General features: G+C 51.9%; 1 protein-coding gene across 1 annotated transcript in view; it reads left to right on the forward strand.

Annotated features, from left to right (window-relative positions):
* The window catches only part of LANCL3 (LanC like family member 3), a 114,812-nt gene that overhangs the window by 76,031 nt on the left and 21,329 nt on the right, over positions 1–17,452 (forward strand). Inside the window, exon 3 of the mRNA XM_063444620.1 lies at positions 17,424–17,448. Within this exon, the coding sequence (XP_063300690.1) occupies positions 17,424–17,448 (25 nt within the window). The remainder of the gene's footprint in view (positions 1–17,423; positions 17,449–17,452) is intronic.

The following is a 17,452-nucleotide window of genomic DNA, read 5'->3' on the forward strand; positions in this document are numbered from 1 at the left end:
ACTGGGACCACCAGGGAAAGAAAGATGTCCCCCCTCCTCCCAGTAAAGGTAAGAAGGGAGGGGGGACATAAATTATATATTAATTTTAATTAAATGTAAAAAAAAAACACACACACTAAACAAAAAAAGCCCCCCCCCATCCTTCTTCTACACACACATTGCCCCTGCCCCCCATACACACACACACACATACACACACATTGTCCCTGCCCCCCATACACACACACACACACACACACATTGCCCCTGCCCCCATACACACACACACACACATTGCCCCTGAGCCCCATACACACACATACAAACACATTGCCCCTGCCCCCCATACACACACACACATTGCCCCTGCCCCCCATACACACACACACACACACACACATTGCCCCTGCCCCCCATACACACACACATTGCCCCTGCCCCCATACACACACACACACACACACACATTGCCCCTGCCCCCCATACACACACACATTGCCTCTGCCCCCCATACACACACATTGCCCCTGCCCCCATACACACACACACATTGCCCCTATACACAAACACACATTGCCCCTGCCCCCATACACACACACACATTGCCCCTGCCCCATACACACACACACATTGCCCCTGCCTCCCATACACACACACACATTACCCCTGCCCCCCATACACGCACACACACATTACCCCTGCCCCCCATACACACACACACACATTACCCCTGCCCCCCATACACACATTACCCCTGCCCCCATACACACACACACACACACACACATTACCCCTGCCCCCATACACACACACACACATTGCCCCTGCCCCCCATACACACACACATTGCCCCTGCCCCCATACACACACACATTGCCCCTGCCCCCCATATACACACACATTGCCCCTGCCCCCCATACACACACATTGCCCCTGCCCCCCATACACACACATTGCCCCTGCCCCCCATACACACACATTGCCCCTGCCCCCCATACACACACACATTGCCCCTGCCCCCCATACACACACACACATTGCCCCTGCCCCCCATATAGACACACATTGCCCCTGCCCCCCATATACACACACATTGCCCCTGCCCCCCATATACACACACATTGCCCCTGCCCCCCATATACACACACATTGCCCCTGCCCCCATACACACACATTGCCCCTGCCCCCCATACACACACACACATTGCCCCTGCCCCCCATATACACACACATTGCCCCTGCCCCCCATATACACACACACATTGCCCCTGCCCCCCATATACACACATTGCCCCTGCCCCCCATATACACACATTGCCCCTGCCCCCCATATACACACATTGCCCCTGCCCCCCATACACACACATTGCCCCTGCCCCCCATACACACACATTGCCCCTGCCCACCATAAACACATTGCCCCCACATACACACACTGCCCCACATACACATACATTGCCCCACACACACACTGTAACTGTCACACACACATACTGACCCACACACACACACTGCACCCCTGACATATACTGCCGCCCTCACGTACACACTGCAACCTTCACACACACACACACTGCTAATACACTGTCCCCCTCACACACACACACACTGCACCCCTCACACATTGCACCACTCACACATACCACTGCTCCTCTGCCCTACTACAGCCCCATTTCCCAGAGGACCTCAGGTAAGTTGTCAAACAGTTCTTAAACAGTTTGACTACTTACTCTGGGAGGGGGTCTTGGCATTATTGGCACTATAACCACTACGCTGAGCTGTAGTGGTTATTGTGTCTGGATTATTTATTTAAATAATCTACAAGTGCCCCTCCCGAGATCAGGCTCTGGATCCGCCACTGCTTAGTATACACACAAAGTTATATCTCACACTACACTGATATATACCGCATGCATAGGGCAATATACACCCTTAGTATACACACAGTTATATCTCACACACTGCCCTGATATATAACCAATGCACAGGGCAATATATAGGTCCCAGTATGTACACAAATGTATATGAATTGCCCTGTGCAGGGTTATATATCAGGGCAGTGTGTGAGACATAACCATGTGTATATAATAGGGGCATATACTGACTTACTCCAGAATGCAGATTGCGCTTTACAAGACTTGCTCGAGCATCCAGGACTTACCCCAGCACAGAGATTGCACTCACAGGACTTGCCCCAGCATGGAGTTTGCACTCACGGGACTTGCCCCAGCATGGAGATTGCACTAACATGATTTGCCCTAGCACCCATGACTTACCCTAGCACAGAGATTGCACTTACAGGACTTGCTCCAGCATGTAGATTGCACACCCAGGACCTGTCCCAGCACAGAGATTGCACTCAAAGGACTTGCCCCAGCATGGAGTTTGCACTCACGGGACTTGCCTCAGCATGGAGATTGCACTAACAGGACTTACCCTAGCACTTATTACTTACGCCAGCACTTAGATTGCACTCACAGAACATGACCCAGCACCCAGGACTGAACCCAACACTGGTACATTTAGATTGCACTCGCAGGATATGCCCTAGGACTTCACACAGCGTAAAAGATGCCAGATATGATATTTACAGCGGCAACAAAGGCAACATCAAATTGCCAGAGGAACTGCTCTCTCACATTCTTGTGGCCGAATCTCACAGCGGCCCAAGGGTAGTACGGCCCTGCACCATATTATAAACAGGAGTCTTTACTGGGGTTACTACATTTTTTTTTTTATAACTAACAAATTTCTTGGTTGTGAATGATGACCTCAGACTGTCTGAGTATAGTGGGGACTCCATGTGATGTATTGGGGTGTCTGGGTGTAATGGGGACTGTGTATTGAGCTGTCTGAGTGTAATGGCTACAAATTGTGTGTGATATATTTGGCTGTCTGAATGTAATGGGGACTGCATGTGATGTATTGGGTTGTCTGTGTGTGATAAGAATAGTTTGTGTTTGATGGTATTGAGCTGTGTACATGTGATGGAAACTGTGTGTTAGAATTGGGCTGGCTGTGTGTGATCATTTTGTGCGGTCAGTGTGTGATGGGGACTGCTAGTGTTTGTGATAGTTTTGGGCTGGCTGTGTATGGTGGGACTGTGTTTGTATTTGTGTGATAGTAACAACCCCTGATGAGTAGATAGAATAATGTAACTGGTTATCTGTGCTGCATGCATAGGCGTGCGCAGCCTATTGCATTAGGGTGTGCACCCTAAAGCACAAGCGGCGTGTATATATATATATATATATATATATACACACGCACACACACACAAAGCTGTGTGTGTGCTGTGTGAGGGTGCTGTTAGTGTGATGTGTGTGTGAGGGTGCTGGTAGTGTACTATGTGGGTGAGGGTGTTTGTGTGTGCGTGCTTGTGAGGGTGCTGTGAATGTACTGTATGTCAGGGTGCTGTTTGTGTGTGTGTGTGTGTGTGTGTGCACTTGTGAGGGTGCTGTAAATGTACTGTGTGTGAGGGTGCTGTTTGTGTGTGAGGGTACTGGTAGTGTGCTGTGTGTGTGTTTGTTAGGGTCCTGTTTGTGTTTGTGAGGGTACTGTTAGTGTGCTGTGTGAGTGTGAGGGTGCTGTTTGTGTAATGAGTGTGAGAGTGCTGTGTGTTTGTGAGGGTGCTGTGTGTGTTGGTGCTGTGTATGTGCGTTGGTGCTGTGTATGTGTGTTGGTGCTGTGTATGTGTGTGGGTGATGTGTGTGGGTGCTGTATGTGTGTGGGTGCTTGGTATGTGTGTGGGTGCTGTGTATGTGTGTGGGTGCTGTATGTGTGTGGGTGCTTGGTATGTGTGTGGGTGCTGTGTATGTGTGTGGGTGCTGTGTATGTGTGTGGGTGCTGTGTATGTGTGTGGGTGCTGTGTATGTCTGTGGGTGCTGTATGTGTGTGTGTGGGTGCTGTATGTATGTGGGTGCTGTGTATGTGTGTGTGTGGGTGATTGTGGGGGGGTGGAGGTGCCGGTACATTACTTAATATCCCCCCTCCCTTCTTACTTTATGTAGGGAGGGGGGATCTTTCCTTGCTGCCTTCCCTGGTGGTCCAGTGGAGGTGGGGGCAGATCAGTTATCCCCCCTCCCTTCTTACCTTATGCCTGGGAGGGGGGATCCTGCTGCTGCTGCCATCCATCCCTGGTGGTCCAGTGGAGAGTGAACTCTAGCCCCGCAGGGCTAGAGTTCACTCATGCGAGATCTGAGCGTTGCCGCGGCAACGCTCAGATCTCGCGAGAGGAACCCGGCGGAGCTGCTGGCAAGAGCTCCGCCGGTCCTCTCCTGCCTCCCTCATTGCCTGTGAGCCGGTGAGGGGAGGCTGAGAGCAGAGCCGGCACTCGGATAGCGCCGGCTCTGCATGAGCCGGCAGGGGAGATCCTGAGATTTCCCCTGCCGGTCTCAATACATAGCGCGTGCCGCGGGGATTAGGGTGTGCCCAGGCACACCCGGCACACCCCGTGCGCACGCCTATGGCTGCATGTGATCTGTATAAAAGTTAGTGAATCCTAGAGCAACACAAACTAAAATTACTTGTTTCATTCTCATGCACACAGTATGTAATCCTGGACACACACATCATTTACCCAAAAGTTTAACTTTGTTACAGTCTCAGTAGTAATGCCACGGTCTGGATGTCCGCTCTGCTTGCTCCCTCAGTCCCTACAGAAACTGCAGTTTTAGCAAGGTAGGTAAAGTGTCACACCTTAAGTCTCTCCTCCCTTCGATCCATATCCCCCCCATGTCTCCCTTCGATCCATGTCACTCCTCCCTTCCATCTATATCCTCCTATCTTCCATGTCAATCTCTCCCCAATGTCAATCTCCCCCTTTCATATCTCTACCCAATGCCAATCCCCTTCTATATCTCCCTAATACCTAACTCCCTTCTATAAATCTTCCCATGCCAACCCCTCCTTCAATATATCTCCCCATGCCAATCCCTCCTTATATATATTTCACCATGCCATCCTCCTTCCATTTCTCTCCCCATGCCACCCTTTTCCATATTATCCCCATTCCACCCCTTCCATATATCTCCGCATGTCAAACCTCCCTTCCATATATCTCCCCATGCCAACCCCCTTCAATATATCTCCTGATGCCAACCCCCCTTTAATATATCTCCCCATGTCAACCCCCCTTCCAAATATATCCTGATGCCAACCCTCCTTTAATATATCTCCCCACGCCAAACCCCCTTCAATATATCTCCCCATGCCAAACCCCCTTCAATTTATTTCCCCATGCCAACCCCCCATTCAATATATCTCCCCATGCCACCCCTTCTATATATCTCCCCAAGCCAAACCCCCCCTTCCATCAATATCTCCCTCCCAAGCAGCAGCTAGCTGCTTCACCCACAGAGCCAAGTTGAAGATTGATGCCCCCCTCCCTTTTTCCTGTCATGGCAGTGGAGATGGGCGCCCGATGTACGGTGCGGCACCCTGAGTCTCTGTCACGCTGAGCACTGGGTAGTCACGTGACACCTGGCTCTCCTACGCAGAGTGCAAGGGGGGGACACTCCCCTTGTGCGCGCGGTCCCCGTATGGATCCGCACACTGCCTGGGGGCACAAAAATCACTGGTCACACTGACAATTGATTTTTGTGACCCACCATTGGCTTGTGCCCCTGGCGGACATTGGTTTCGCCAACTCCATGGTACGCCCCTGTACAAACACTGTTCAGTGCTAAATATAACCCTGCATGGATGGGCAAATGGTTGATCCCCAGCTCGCTAAGCATTGTGGGAGTCCTACGACAGATGGTGATCTACCTTTGTTTTCCATCCTTGCGATAAGGGACCCAAACAAATTCTTGCACCAGGGACTTCTCTAGTTTAGTTCTGCCACTTCATCCTTTCATTGTTATCACTGAGTCCACTATGATACTAAGAGAGTAATAGCACCTTCAAGTTTAAATATTTTATGACAGTGACACTTTATTGTGCAAAATCTTTAGTTAATTTTAGTTTAACAGTGTTTGGTTAATGCTGTGGGTTTGTGATTAATACAGTATGTTGTGGGGTTAATACAGCTGGTGGGATTAATTAATATAAGTTTATATAAACCTCTTAATTAATTTAAAGATTTAGTGTCATAATGTGATTAGCAGAACCTGTAAGCAGAACCCCAAGTGGTGAATTTGGATATGTGTTGACCTAGGCAGGACGAAACTCGGGCACCCCCTCTCCCGCCTGCCCCTACATGTTTAAGACGAACACACAGTTTGACTGACAGACACACACTGACACACCAATTCACTGGCAGGCACACACTCTCAGATACACATACAGTGACACACATTCACTAACAGACACACTCACTCACAGACATAAACTGACAGACACACACATGCACTCACTGACACAGTGACAGAAACACTCACTCAGACACACAGTGACAGACATGCACACATTCACTGACAGACACACACACATTCACAAACAGACACACACATTCACTGTCAGGCACACACACACACACACACACACATTCACTGACAGACACCCTGAAACTGACACACTTACAAAGTATTATATACATTTTTACAATTTTAAAGGAGCACGATAGGGTCAGGAACACAAACATGTATTCATGACCCTAGAGGGTTAAAACCACCATCTAGCCACCCTGAGCCCCTCATGCCTCCCTAAATATAGAAATCTTACTTGTGTTCAAGTCTGGAGCAGCTGGCTTTGTGCCTGTTTCCTTTAGACCTGCCCACTGCCTGCTAACATCAGCAGAAGTGTTAGCCTGATCCAATCACAATGCTTCCCCATAGGATTGGCTGAGACTGACAAAGAGGCAGATCAGGGGCAGAGCCAGCACAATTCAAACACAGCCCTGGCCAATCAGCATCTCTTCATAGAGATAAATTGAATCAATTAATCTCTATGAGGAAAGTTCAGTGTCTGCATGCAGAGGGCGGAGACACTGAATGTTTGGATGCATTCTAGGCAGCCATGATCCAGGAAGGATCTCTAACAGCCATCTAAGGAGTGGCCAGTGTAGTTATCACTAGGCTGTAATGTAAACGCTGCATTTTCTCTGAAAAGACAGTGTTTACAGCAAAAAGCTTGAAGGGAATGAGTCTACTCACCAGAACAAATTCAATAAGCTGTAGTTGTTCTGGTGACTATAGAGAAGCCTTGCATTGTTTTTTTTCCTTATGAAGTGACTGAAAGTCATAAGAACTGCAGTTTTTGTAATCTCTTTTATACTATACTACCAATGAATACATGCATAAAAATATGCATGCATTTACTTATTGGGGATATATCTACTAAACTGTGGGGGTGCATTTTTAAAAGTGTGGAGAGGTCCTTTAAGGGTGGATTGTTTTTTTCAAACTCTGAGAAGAATGTCCTGAAGGTGGCAGTATTCATTACCTATTCCAGTAGAGGAATTAATTTGTTTCAATACTTTTCCATTTTAATAGATATTTTCTACTACTGTTTGTTTTGTATGTGCATGTTTTTTTTTTTATATTTAAAGGATCACTGTAGGGTCAGGAACACAAACATGTATTCCTGACCCTATAGTGTTAAAACCATTCTCATTCTCCCATTCTCTTTAATATTTTTATTAGTGATATTGCAGAAGGTCTTGATGGTAAGGTGTGTCTTTTTGCGGATGATACTAAGATATGTAACAGGGTTGATGTTCCAGGAGGGATAAGCCAAATGGAAAATGATTTAGGTAGACTAGAAAAATGGTCAGAGTTGTGGCAACTGACATTTAATGTGGATAAGTGCAAGATAATGCATCTTGGACGTAAAAACCCAAGGGCAGAGTACAGAATATTTGATAGAGTCCTAACCTCAACATCTGAGGAAAGGGATTTAGGGGTGATTATTTCTGATGACTTAAAGGTAGGCAGACAATGTAATAGAGCAGCAGGAAATGCTAGCAGAATGCTTGGTTGTATAGGGAGAGGTATTAGCAGTAGAAAGAGGGAAGTGCTCATGCCATTGTACAGAACACTGGTGAGACCTCACTTGGAGTACTGTACACAGTACTGGAGACCCTATCTTCAGAAGGATATTGATACCTTAGAGAGAGTTCAAAGAAGGGCTACTAAACTGGTTCATGGATTGCAGGATAAAACTTACCAGGAAAGGTTAAAGGATCTTAACATGTATAGCATGGAGGAAAGACGAGACAGGGGGGATATGATAGAAACATTTAAATACATAAAGAGAATCAACACAGTAAAGGAGGAGACTATATTTAAAAGAAGAAAAACTACCACAACAAGAGGACATAGTCTTAAATTAGAGGGACAAAGGTTTAAAAATAATATCAGGAAGTATTACTTTACTGAGAGGGTAGTGGATGCATGGAATAGCCTTCCAGCTGAAGTGGTAGAGGTTAACACAGTAAAGGAGTTTAAGCATGCGTGGGATAGGCATAAGGCTATCCTAACTATAAGATAAGGCCAGGGACTAATGAAAGTATTTAGAAAACTGGGCAGACTAGATGGGCCGAATGGTTCTTATCTGCCGTCACATTCTATGTTTCTATGTTTCTATGTTAACCACCATCTAGCCCCTCATACATCCATAAATATAGCAAAATCTTACTGTATTCAAGCTTAAAGCTGTAACTCTGCATGCTTTGTGCCTCAGGGGAAAAAACTGTCTGCTGACATCATCAGAAGTGGTAGCCTGATCCAATCACAGTGCTTCCTCATAGGATTGGCTGAGACTGACAAAGAGGCAGAGCCAGCATGATTCAAACACAGCCCTGGCCAATCAGCATCTCCTCGTAGAGATGAATTGAATCACTGAATCTCTATGAGGAAAGTTCAGTGTCTGCATGCAGAGGGAGGAGACACTGAATGTTTGGATGCATTTTAGGCAGCCATGACCTAGGAAGGATCTCTAACAGCCATCTAAGGAGTGGCCAGTGAAGTTATCACTAGGCTGTAATGTAAACACTGCATTTTCTCTGAAAAAAACAGTGTTTACAGAAAAAAGCCTGAAGGTAATGATTCTACTCACCAGAACAAATTCAATAAGCTGTAGTTGTTCTGGTGACTATAGTGTCCCTTTAACCTTCTCATTGTGTACATTGTATTTTCAAGAAAATGACATACTACAGACATATAAAACACTTTTTAAACCTGTAATACTTTATGTGGACTATTTCTCTCTTTGCAAGAATAGTATAGTATTGTAGCCCCATGTAGCCAAAAGCACAGCTTAAGCGGAACAGGGCCTTGACAGGGGTTAGGAGGCGGGCCCAGGAGGAACAGACAGGACAGGTGGGTTATGGGTTATGTGGGTTTGGCTATTTAAGGGAGGAGCCATTTTGTGAGGTTCACTTCTAATTTCCTACCCGGTTTAGTTTGTGTGCATCCCGGTGCTCTCTATACTTGCTGGGTAGGGTTTCTCTCTTTGTCTCCTCTGCAGGGCCATGGATGTCGTGGAGAAGCTTCTGGAGGGAATCAGGACAGCGGCGCGGCAACAAGGAGCGGAATGGGTGCAGGCCCAGCTGGGCCCGGTCCTTGCTGCGGCGGCAGGACATGAGGCCGGAGACTCGCGCCCGGCGCGGGCCAGGAGGCCCCCGAGGCGTTTGAGCCCGGGAGGAGAACCGGAGGTCGGTGGCACGGGAGTGCAGGAGACAGCCAGTGGAAGTCGCAGCAGGCCCAGGAGCTGCCTGGTCGAGGCTCTGCCTCCCAGTGTGCGGCCGGGGCTTCGGCGTGGTGAGTCTAGACGGGCGGCTGCCCTGGACGTCGCTGCACCACCCCCTAACACGGATGGGGCCGTGCGCGGAGCAGGATCCAAAATGGCGGCCGGACGGCCTGGTGCGGGGCCTGGCGGGGCGGGGTCTCGGCCCAGGAGGGCACCCCCATCGGTCTTGGCAGTGGACAGCAGCACGCGGACTGGGACGGTCCGCGACGGGCCCAACGTACAGCAGGCAAGTGCAGGTGCCCCTTCCGGGGGTCCCCTTGGCGTGGTGGGCAGGCAGGGAGTGAGGCCCGATTCCAGGGAGCGGGCGGACGGGGGGGCGGGTAGGCGAGCGGCCCGAGGGGAGCAGGGGTCGGGCGGAGGGCCCCTGGGGGGGGTGCGGGATGCTGCAAAGGGGTCTCGCGGAGTGCAGACTGGGCAGGCTTCAGTGGGGGGGGTGGGGGGTCCCTCGGTAGTTTGCTTGCGGGGCGGAGGGTAGTGCCTGCGGGTTCGGTGGATGTTAGGAGGGCGGTAGAGGGTAAGGGGAAAGGAAAGGCTCTGAGGTCCGGTCGGTCGGGGATAGCTGTTTTAGGGAGCGGGGTGTCACCGTCCGCGTCCGTAGAGGGCCCCGGGGGAGGTGTCCCTGGTCTGGGTTCTGTAGGAGCAGGGGTAGGTCGGGCTGCAGCGGGGTTGGGGCGCGGGGCAGGAAGCGGGGGGGGCGGGTCTAGTTCGGAGTCTGGTAGTGCTAGCCCCTCGCCGGTTAGGGCCCCCAGGACGCGCAGACGGAGGCCCCGGCGCAGGCGCCCTACGTCAGGGAGTTTGGCAGGGTCCGGGTCCCCCAGGTTGCATCGACGGGGGTTGGCATCCAAAGGTGACGGTAGGAGTCGTAGTCCACGTGGCAGGGCTCTCAGGGCCTTTGGGGCGCGACGGCGGGAGGATACCCGGCGGGAGGCTTTGGCGGTTGGCAGGCGCTCCCCGGTTCGGGACGGGAAGGTAATGGGGGAACAGTACGCCTTGCCCAGGACTTCTTCTCCTCTTTCCAGGTCCCGGAGTCGCTCCTCATCTGAGTTTTCCAGGCACCGGGTGGGCTCCCTGGTTGGCGGGACATCGGCGGATGGAGTTCATCCTGGACGGGCAGTGACGGACTGTGCAGCCCCGGGTATCCTCGGCTCCAGGGGCTTGGCCGGTGAGTCTACGGAATCGCTACAGTCCAGTGCACTAGTACAAACACTGCAGTCACTACTCCACTCACTGGGAGCGGGGGGTGGCACACAAGGTAGCGTAGGGCAGGTGTGGACGCAAGGGGGAGGTGAGGCGGGGTCCGGTCTAGGGACCCCGGCGGCAGTTGCGGGCGGGGAAGCTGTGTCGGCTTCCAGCGCGGGTGAGGCGGGAAGCGAACGGGCGGAGTTGACGGGTGGGGTGACGGAAGCGGCGAGGCAGCATGCGTATGTGTCCTTCGCGGGCCCGCTGGGGGTGCACCTCAAGCAGGAGGTGAAAGATAAAATCTGGAAAGGGGAATTTTGCGAGATCTTCTCTCTTCTTCCCTTGGAGGACTTTCTTGACCTCAAGGAGGAGGACAAGAAGGACGAAAAGAAGGAGGAGGAGGAGAAACGGCGGAGGTATCGCAAGATACCGAAGTCTTTTGGTAACTGGCTAAGGGCATTCTGTATCCTGGCCAGCGTAATCGGGGAAAAATCGCCGGGCTCCTGCTCGTCCCTGTTTTGCTACTTGGACGGCATATGGGAGGCATACCGCACCTATGGCGGATTGGCATGGTGGCGGTATGATGAGCAGTTCCGGCAGCGGCTGGCGGCGAATCCGGGCATGCGGTGGGACCAGATGGACCTGCCTCTCTGGATGAAGCTCATGATGGCGCAGAAGGCGCAGCCCTTTCAGCACGCGGCTGGCGCTAAGGGTCAGTCCTCCTCGTCGGCCGCCTCGCAGAAGGGCTTATGCTGGCTCTTTAATGAGGGCCAGTGCAAGTGGGGCGCAGCCTGCCGCTTCAAGCACGAGTGCTCGGGCTGCGGTGGGGCTCATGGGCTCCAACGATGTTTCAAGAAAGGAAAGTCCGGGGGGACGGGAGCCTCTGCCGCGGTTGGCGGCGGAGGGTCTCCCACTACCTCGGGGGCTAACCCCGGTGAAACTAGACGCGATGGAGCCCTGGCTAAACCGCTACGGTAACAGGGCAGACGCGGAGCTGCTTCGGGCGGGGTTTGGGCAAGGGTTTGTTATTCCTTTTCGGGAGAGGGGTGGCACTGCGTGCCCTCATAATCTCAAGTCGGTGGTGGAGTTTCCAGAGGTGGTTCGGGAGAAGCTGGACAAGGAGGTGCGGTTGGGTAGGATGGCGGGGCCTTTCTCGGCCCCGCCGCTGGAGGGCCTTCGGGTCTCTCCCCTCGGAGTGGTCCCCAAGAAAGAAACAGGGAAGTTTCGGCTCATTCACCATCTTTCCTATCCTAAAGGGGAGTCGGTGAACGACGACATTGACAGGGACCTATGCTCGGTCTCTTATGCATCATTTGACCAGGCGGTCGAGCTGGTGAAGAGAGCCGGGCGTGGTGCGTTGATGGCCAAGGTGGATATCGAGGCTGCTTTTAGATTGCTCCCGGTACACCCGGCGTGTCACCACCTGTTAGGGTGCTTCTTTGAGGGGGGCTACTTTGTGGATTTGTGCCTTCCCATGGGGTGTTCCATTTCGTGCTCTTACTTTGAGAGTTTAGCTCATTTCTCGAGTGGGTGGTGCGGATGGAAGCGGGAGATAAAGCGGTGGTGCACTATCTGGATGATTTCCTGTGTGTGGGGCCGGCCGGCTCTCCCGCGTGCCGGCACTTGTTAGGTACTATTCAATGGGTGGCGGGCTGCTTTGGGGTGCCGCTGGCGGCGGATAAAACTGAGGGCCCGACTGAGTGCCTTAGTTTCCTGGGTCTGGAGATCGATTCAGTGCGGGGGGAATGTCGGCTGCCGCGGGCAAAGCTAGAAGGGTTGCGCGGCGTGGTGGCAGAGGTGCGTCGGGCACGGAAGGTGACCCTGCGCCGACTGCAGTCGCTGGTCGGTATGCTCAATTTCGCCTGTAGGGTGATACCCATGGGTAGGGTGTTTAGCCGCAGCTTATCGGCGGCTACCGCGGGGATTCGTTCCCCTCACCATTTCATACGGGTATCTTCGTCCATGCGGGCAGACTTGGGGGTGTGGGATACCTTCCTCAGGGACTTTAACGGGACGGTGTTCTTTCGGCAAGGGGGCGTGTCGACAGCCGAGCTGGAGCTGTATACCGACGCGTCGGGTAGCGTGGGTTTCGGGGCCTACTTCAGCGGGAGCTGGTGTGCAGAAAAGTGGCCGGAGGCATGGGGGCGGAGCCCCCTCATGCGTAACCTGGCGTTTCTAGAGCTGTTCCCACTGGTGGTGGCGTTGGCTCTGTGGGGGGACCGGCTGAGGGACAGGAAGGTAGTTTTCTTCTCGGACAACATGTCCGTGGTGCACGCGGTTAATAATCAGTCTGCGGCATCGAGGCCGGTGGTGACTCTGCTGCGTCGCTTTGTTTTGTTGTGCATGTCCCTGAATGTGGTCTTTCGCGCGCGCCATGTGCCAGGGTACTTGAACGAGGTGGCTGACGCTCTGTCTCGTTTTCAGTGGTCCCGGTTTCGAATGATGGCCCCGGAGGCCCAGGACAGGGGTCAGCCGTGCCCGATCGAGATGTGGCAGCTAGGAGCGTCCTGCTTGGCGGACTCGTGAAGGCTTCGCTGGCACCGGCCACATGGGCCGCATACAGTAAGGTCTGGAGTTCATGGGAGCGTTCCTGGGGCGGGCTGGGCCGAGGGGTACGAGGGGAGCCGCCTCTGGATGCCTTCTTGTGGTTTACCTTTCAATTACTGGCGGGGGGCGCCTCCCCGGCGGTGATTGACAGGAACATGGCTGCAATGGCGTTCTGGTTCAAGCTCCATGGGGGAGCGGACCTTACCAAGGCGTTTATTGTCCGGCAAGCACTCAAAGGGTATCGGAGGGCTCGGAGGGCCCCCGACGCTAGGCGCCCGGTGTCGGTGCATGTGCTGGAAGGGCTTGTTCAGGTGCTGCCCACCATTTGTTTCAACGCATTTGAGGTGTCGCTATTCCGGGTGGCATTTCTTTTGGCTTTCTTTGGGGCGTTCCGCGTCGGGGAGTTGGTGAGCAACACCCGGGCGGCCACGGGGGGCCTACAGGTGTCCGGGGTACGTATACTGGATGGGAAGCTGGTGGTACACTTGGCTAGGTCCAAGACGGATGTGGAAGGTAAGGGCCGGGACGTTACGCTGGGGGCTCTGCCGGGCTCGGCACTGTGCCCAGTAGCTGCGGTGTCGGAGTATTTGGATCAGAGGCCCGCGGTTGGCGGGTCCCTGTTGGTCCACGCGGATGGCTCGTCGCTCTCTCGCTTCCAATTTCAGAAAGTCTTCAGTCTGGGTCTGGGTCGGATGGGACTGGATGCCGGCACATACGGTACCCACTCCTTTCGTATTGGGGCGGCCACGGAGGCCACACGTCTAGGTCTGGGGGATGAGGTAGTCAAGCGGATTGGGAGATGGGAATCTGTTAGGTTCCGCTCATATGTACGCTTGGGTTTGTTGGAACACTAAGGGGCATTGGGGCGGCCTTGGGGGTACGGGTGGTTTTTATCCTGTGTTTTCTTTCTTCCCCAGGCCGGGTCGCTTGGATCGTGGGTCATTCCTTCGTTTTCTGGGCTGGACGGAGGGCTGCAGCTCGAGCACAAGGCCAGCAGCTGGGCTTTCCGGAGGGCCAGCTCGTAGTGCGCTGGTGGGGGTATCGGGGCTTTTGCTGGGGGGACGTCTGCAGGGCAATATTTGGTATGGTCGCAGGCGGGGCGCGGCCGGATATGCTAGTCTTACATGCAGGCGGTAATGACCTGGGCCTCACCCCGCAGCGGAGGCTGGTTAAATGGATGAAGCAGGATCTTAACCGGTTGGTTGATCTGCTTCCCGGGGTGATGCTGGTATGGTCTGAGATTGTTCCGAGGCGGCGGTGGCGGTACGCACGGGACCCGGTAGCCATTGAAAGATGCAGGGGTAAGGTGAACAGCCTGATGGCGAGTTTTGTCAGAAAACTGGGGGGAGTGGTGGTAAGGCACCAGGAGCTGGAGGAGGGGTTGGATGGGTATTACCGCTCGGACGGTGTACACCTTTCGGCAGTGGGTTACGACCTGCTGAACTTGGGTCTGCAGGAAGGGATGCAGAGGGCGTTCCTTCTTCGGGGTGGCGGAGCTCAGACAGCTTAAGGGGTCAAGGTCTGAGCTTGTGGCGGGATAGGGAGCTGAGAGAGAGGACATAGGCTCCCTATGAGGAACGTGAGGAACATGGAGAAATTGGAATTATGGTCAATGGTGGTTTCGAGTCCTGGAGGTGGCTCAGAACCTGGTGGGGCAGGGGTATCCGGGTATACCCCTGCCATGGTTACTTATGGTTGGCACTTGTTCGGTTCAAGTTGGCGAGGTTGGAAAATGTCGTTATATATTTGTATTTGTTATGTTGGGGGTCATTGCCCTCTATTAAAAAGAAGGATACGGATGAGAGGGGCGGAAGGTGGGGGCAATGACCCATGTTTATATGTTAATTTATTTAAAGCAATATTATCGTTATATATTATATAAATTATTTAATAAAGCTGTGGACAAATTTTCCCATATACCAGGTGTCAGTGTGTTATTGGGTTAGGTATGTGGGGGGTTTTTTGTCCAAGTTTCCGCCAGCCCATATGGCGACTATACACCGGTCATGTAGCCCCATGTAGCCAAAAGCACAGCTTAAGCGGAACAGGGCCTTGACAGGGGTTAGGAGGCGGGCCCAGGAGGAACAGACAGGACAGGTGGGTTATGGGTTATGTGGGTTTGGCTATTTAAGGGAGGAGCCATTTTGTGAGGTTCACTTCTAATTTCCTACCCGGTTTAGTTTGTCCCGCCCACCCTCCCTGTATATTTATGTTTAGATAGGAGTTATCCCGTTTTTTCACAGCGGCGGGATAGGGAGCTGAGAGAGAGGACATAGGCTCCCTATGAGGAACGTGAGGAACATGGAGAAATTGGAATTATGGTCAATGGTGGTTTCGAGTCCTGGAGGTGGCTCAGAACCTGGTGGGGCAGGGGTATCCGGGTATACCCCTGCCAAGGTTACTTATGGTTGGCACTTGTTCGGTTCAAGTTGGCGAGGTTGGAAAATGTCGTTATATATTTGTATTTGTTATGTTGGGGGTCATTGCCCTCTATTAAAAAGAAGGATACGGATGAGAGGGGCGGAAGGTGGGGGCAATGACCCATGTTTATATGTTAATTTATTTAAAGCAATATTATCGTTATATATTATATAAATTATTTAATAAAGCTGTGGACAAATTTTCCCATATACCAGGTGTCAGTGTGTTATTGGGTTAGGTATGTGGGGGGGTTTTTGTCCAAGGTTCCGCCAGCCCATATGGCGACTATACACCGGTCAAGTATATATACACTCACTCTCATCAACTTTTCCTCAATTTTTACTTGTTTTCCTGGCACTATAGGGTCATTGGGTCCCCCCCACCCTCTGGGTCCCACTCTCGCCAGGCTGAAGGGGGAGGAAGGGTTTAAACTCTTACCTTTCTCCAGCGCCGGGCTCCCTTGGTGCTGGGGAACTCTCCTCCCTCTTCCGACATCAGCGCTGAATGCGTATGCGTGGCAAGAGCTGCGCGCGCATTCAATCAGTCCATAGGAAAGCATTTCTTAATGCTTTCCTATGGACGCTGGCGTCTTCTCACTGTGAAAATCACAGTGAGAAGCATGAAAGCGCCTCTAGCGGCTGTCAATGAGCCAACCACTAGAGGCTGGATTAACCCTATTGTAAACATAGCAGTTTCTATGAAACTGCTATGTTTACAGCTGCAGGGTTAACCCTAGATGGACCCGGCACCCAGACCACTTCATTGAGCTGAAGTGGTCTGGGTGCCTATAGTAGTCATTTAAGCTCTTCACAGTGTACCTTGTGTGTTTTTGCCACTCAAAAAAAGAAAAGGTCAAAATAATCTCCATATCACCTTATTTAAAAAGGTTTTCTAACTTGGCGATTTTGACCGAAGACTTATCAAATCACTGTTTAGTGAATGGACCCTCAAGTATATGCCTGCTTAATCTTTTCTTAGTGAGAAGGCAAATAGATGGTAAGAAACAGACTGGGGAAACAGGTAGTAGAGACCCATACACAAACACACTGCACACTGATACACACACAATGACCCATACAGAAACACACTGCACACAGACACACACTGACCCATATACGAACACTGCCACCCACACACTCTGACCCACGCACACACTCAGGGCCGGACTGGGAGAATAATTCGGCCCGGGCATTTTTTAGCACAGCGGCCCACTAAGGGGGCGGGGCAATGAAAAACACGCCCTCTCTCAAAGTGAGCGTTGGGTCAATGCTCTTCCAGGGCAGAGCTCTGCTAAAGAGCTCTAGCATGAGAAAAAATGCCCTGTATTTGTTCTGCACAGTGCAAGCACATTTAATAACATGCTTGCACTGTGTTTCCTTGCAACTTGTCTCTGGTGTCTCTATATATGGATACCAGGAGACAAAAGGGCCAGGAAAGAGTATTGTGCGTGTGTTTGGACCCTGCTTGTGGTATTGCGTGTGTGTAGAGTGAGCTGATTGTGGTGTGGTATTGTGTAATAAGGTCGGTTTTAGTCGTGTTGTGTTTGTGGTGTAATGTAATGCATATGTGGCTAGGGGCTGTAGAGAATGTGTGTATAGGGGATGTAGTAAGTGTGTGCATACAGGCTATAGTGTGT

The sequence above is a fragment of the Pelobates fuscus genome, chromosome 1 (genome assembly GCF_036172605.1).
Source record: "Pelobates fuscus isolate aPelFus1 chromosome 1, aPelFus1.pri, whole genome shotgun sequence".
In the NCBI taxonomy this organism is placed as follows: Eukaryota; Metazoa; Chordata; class Amphibia; order Anura; family Pelobatidae; genus Pelobates; species Pelobates fuscus.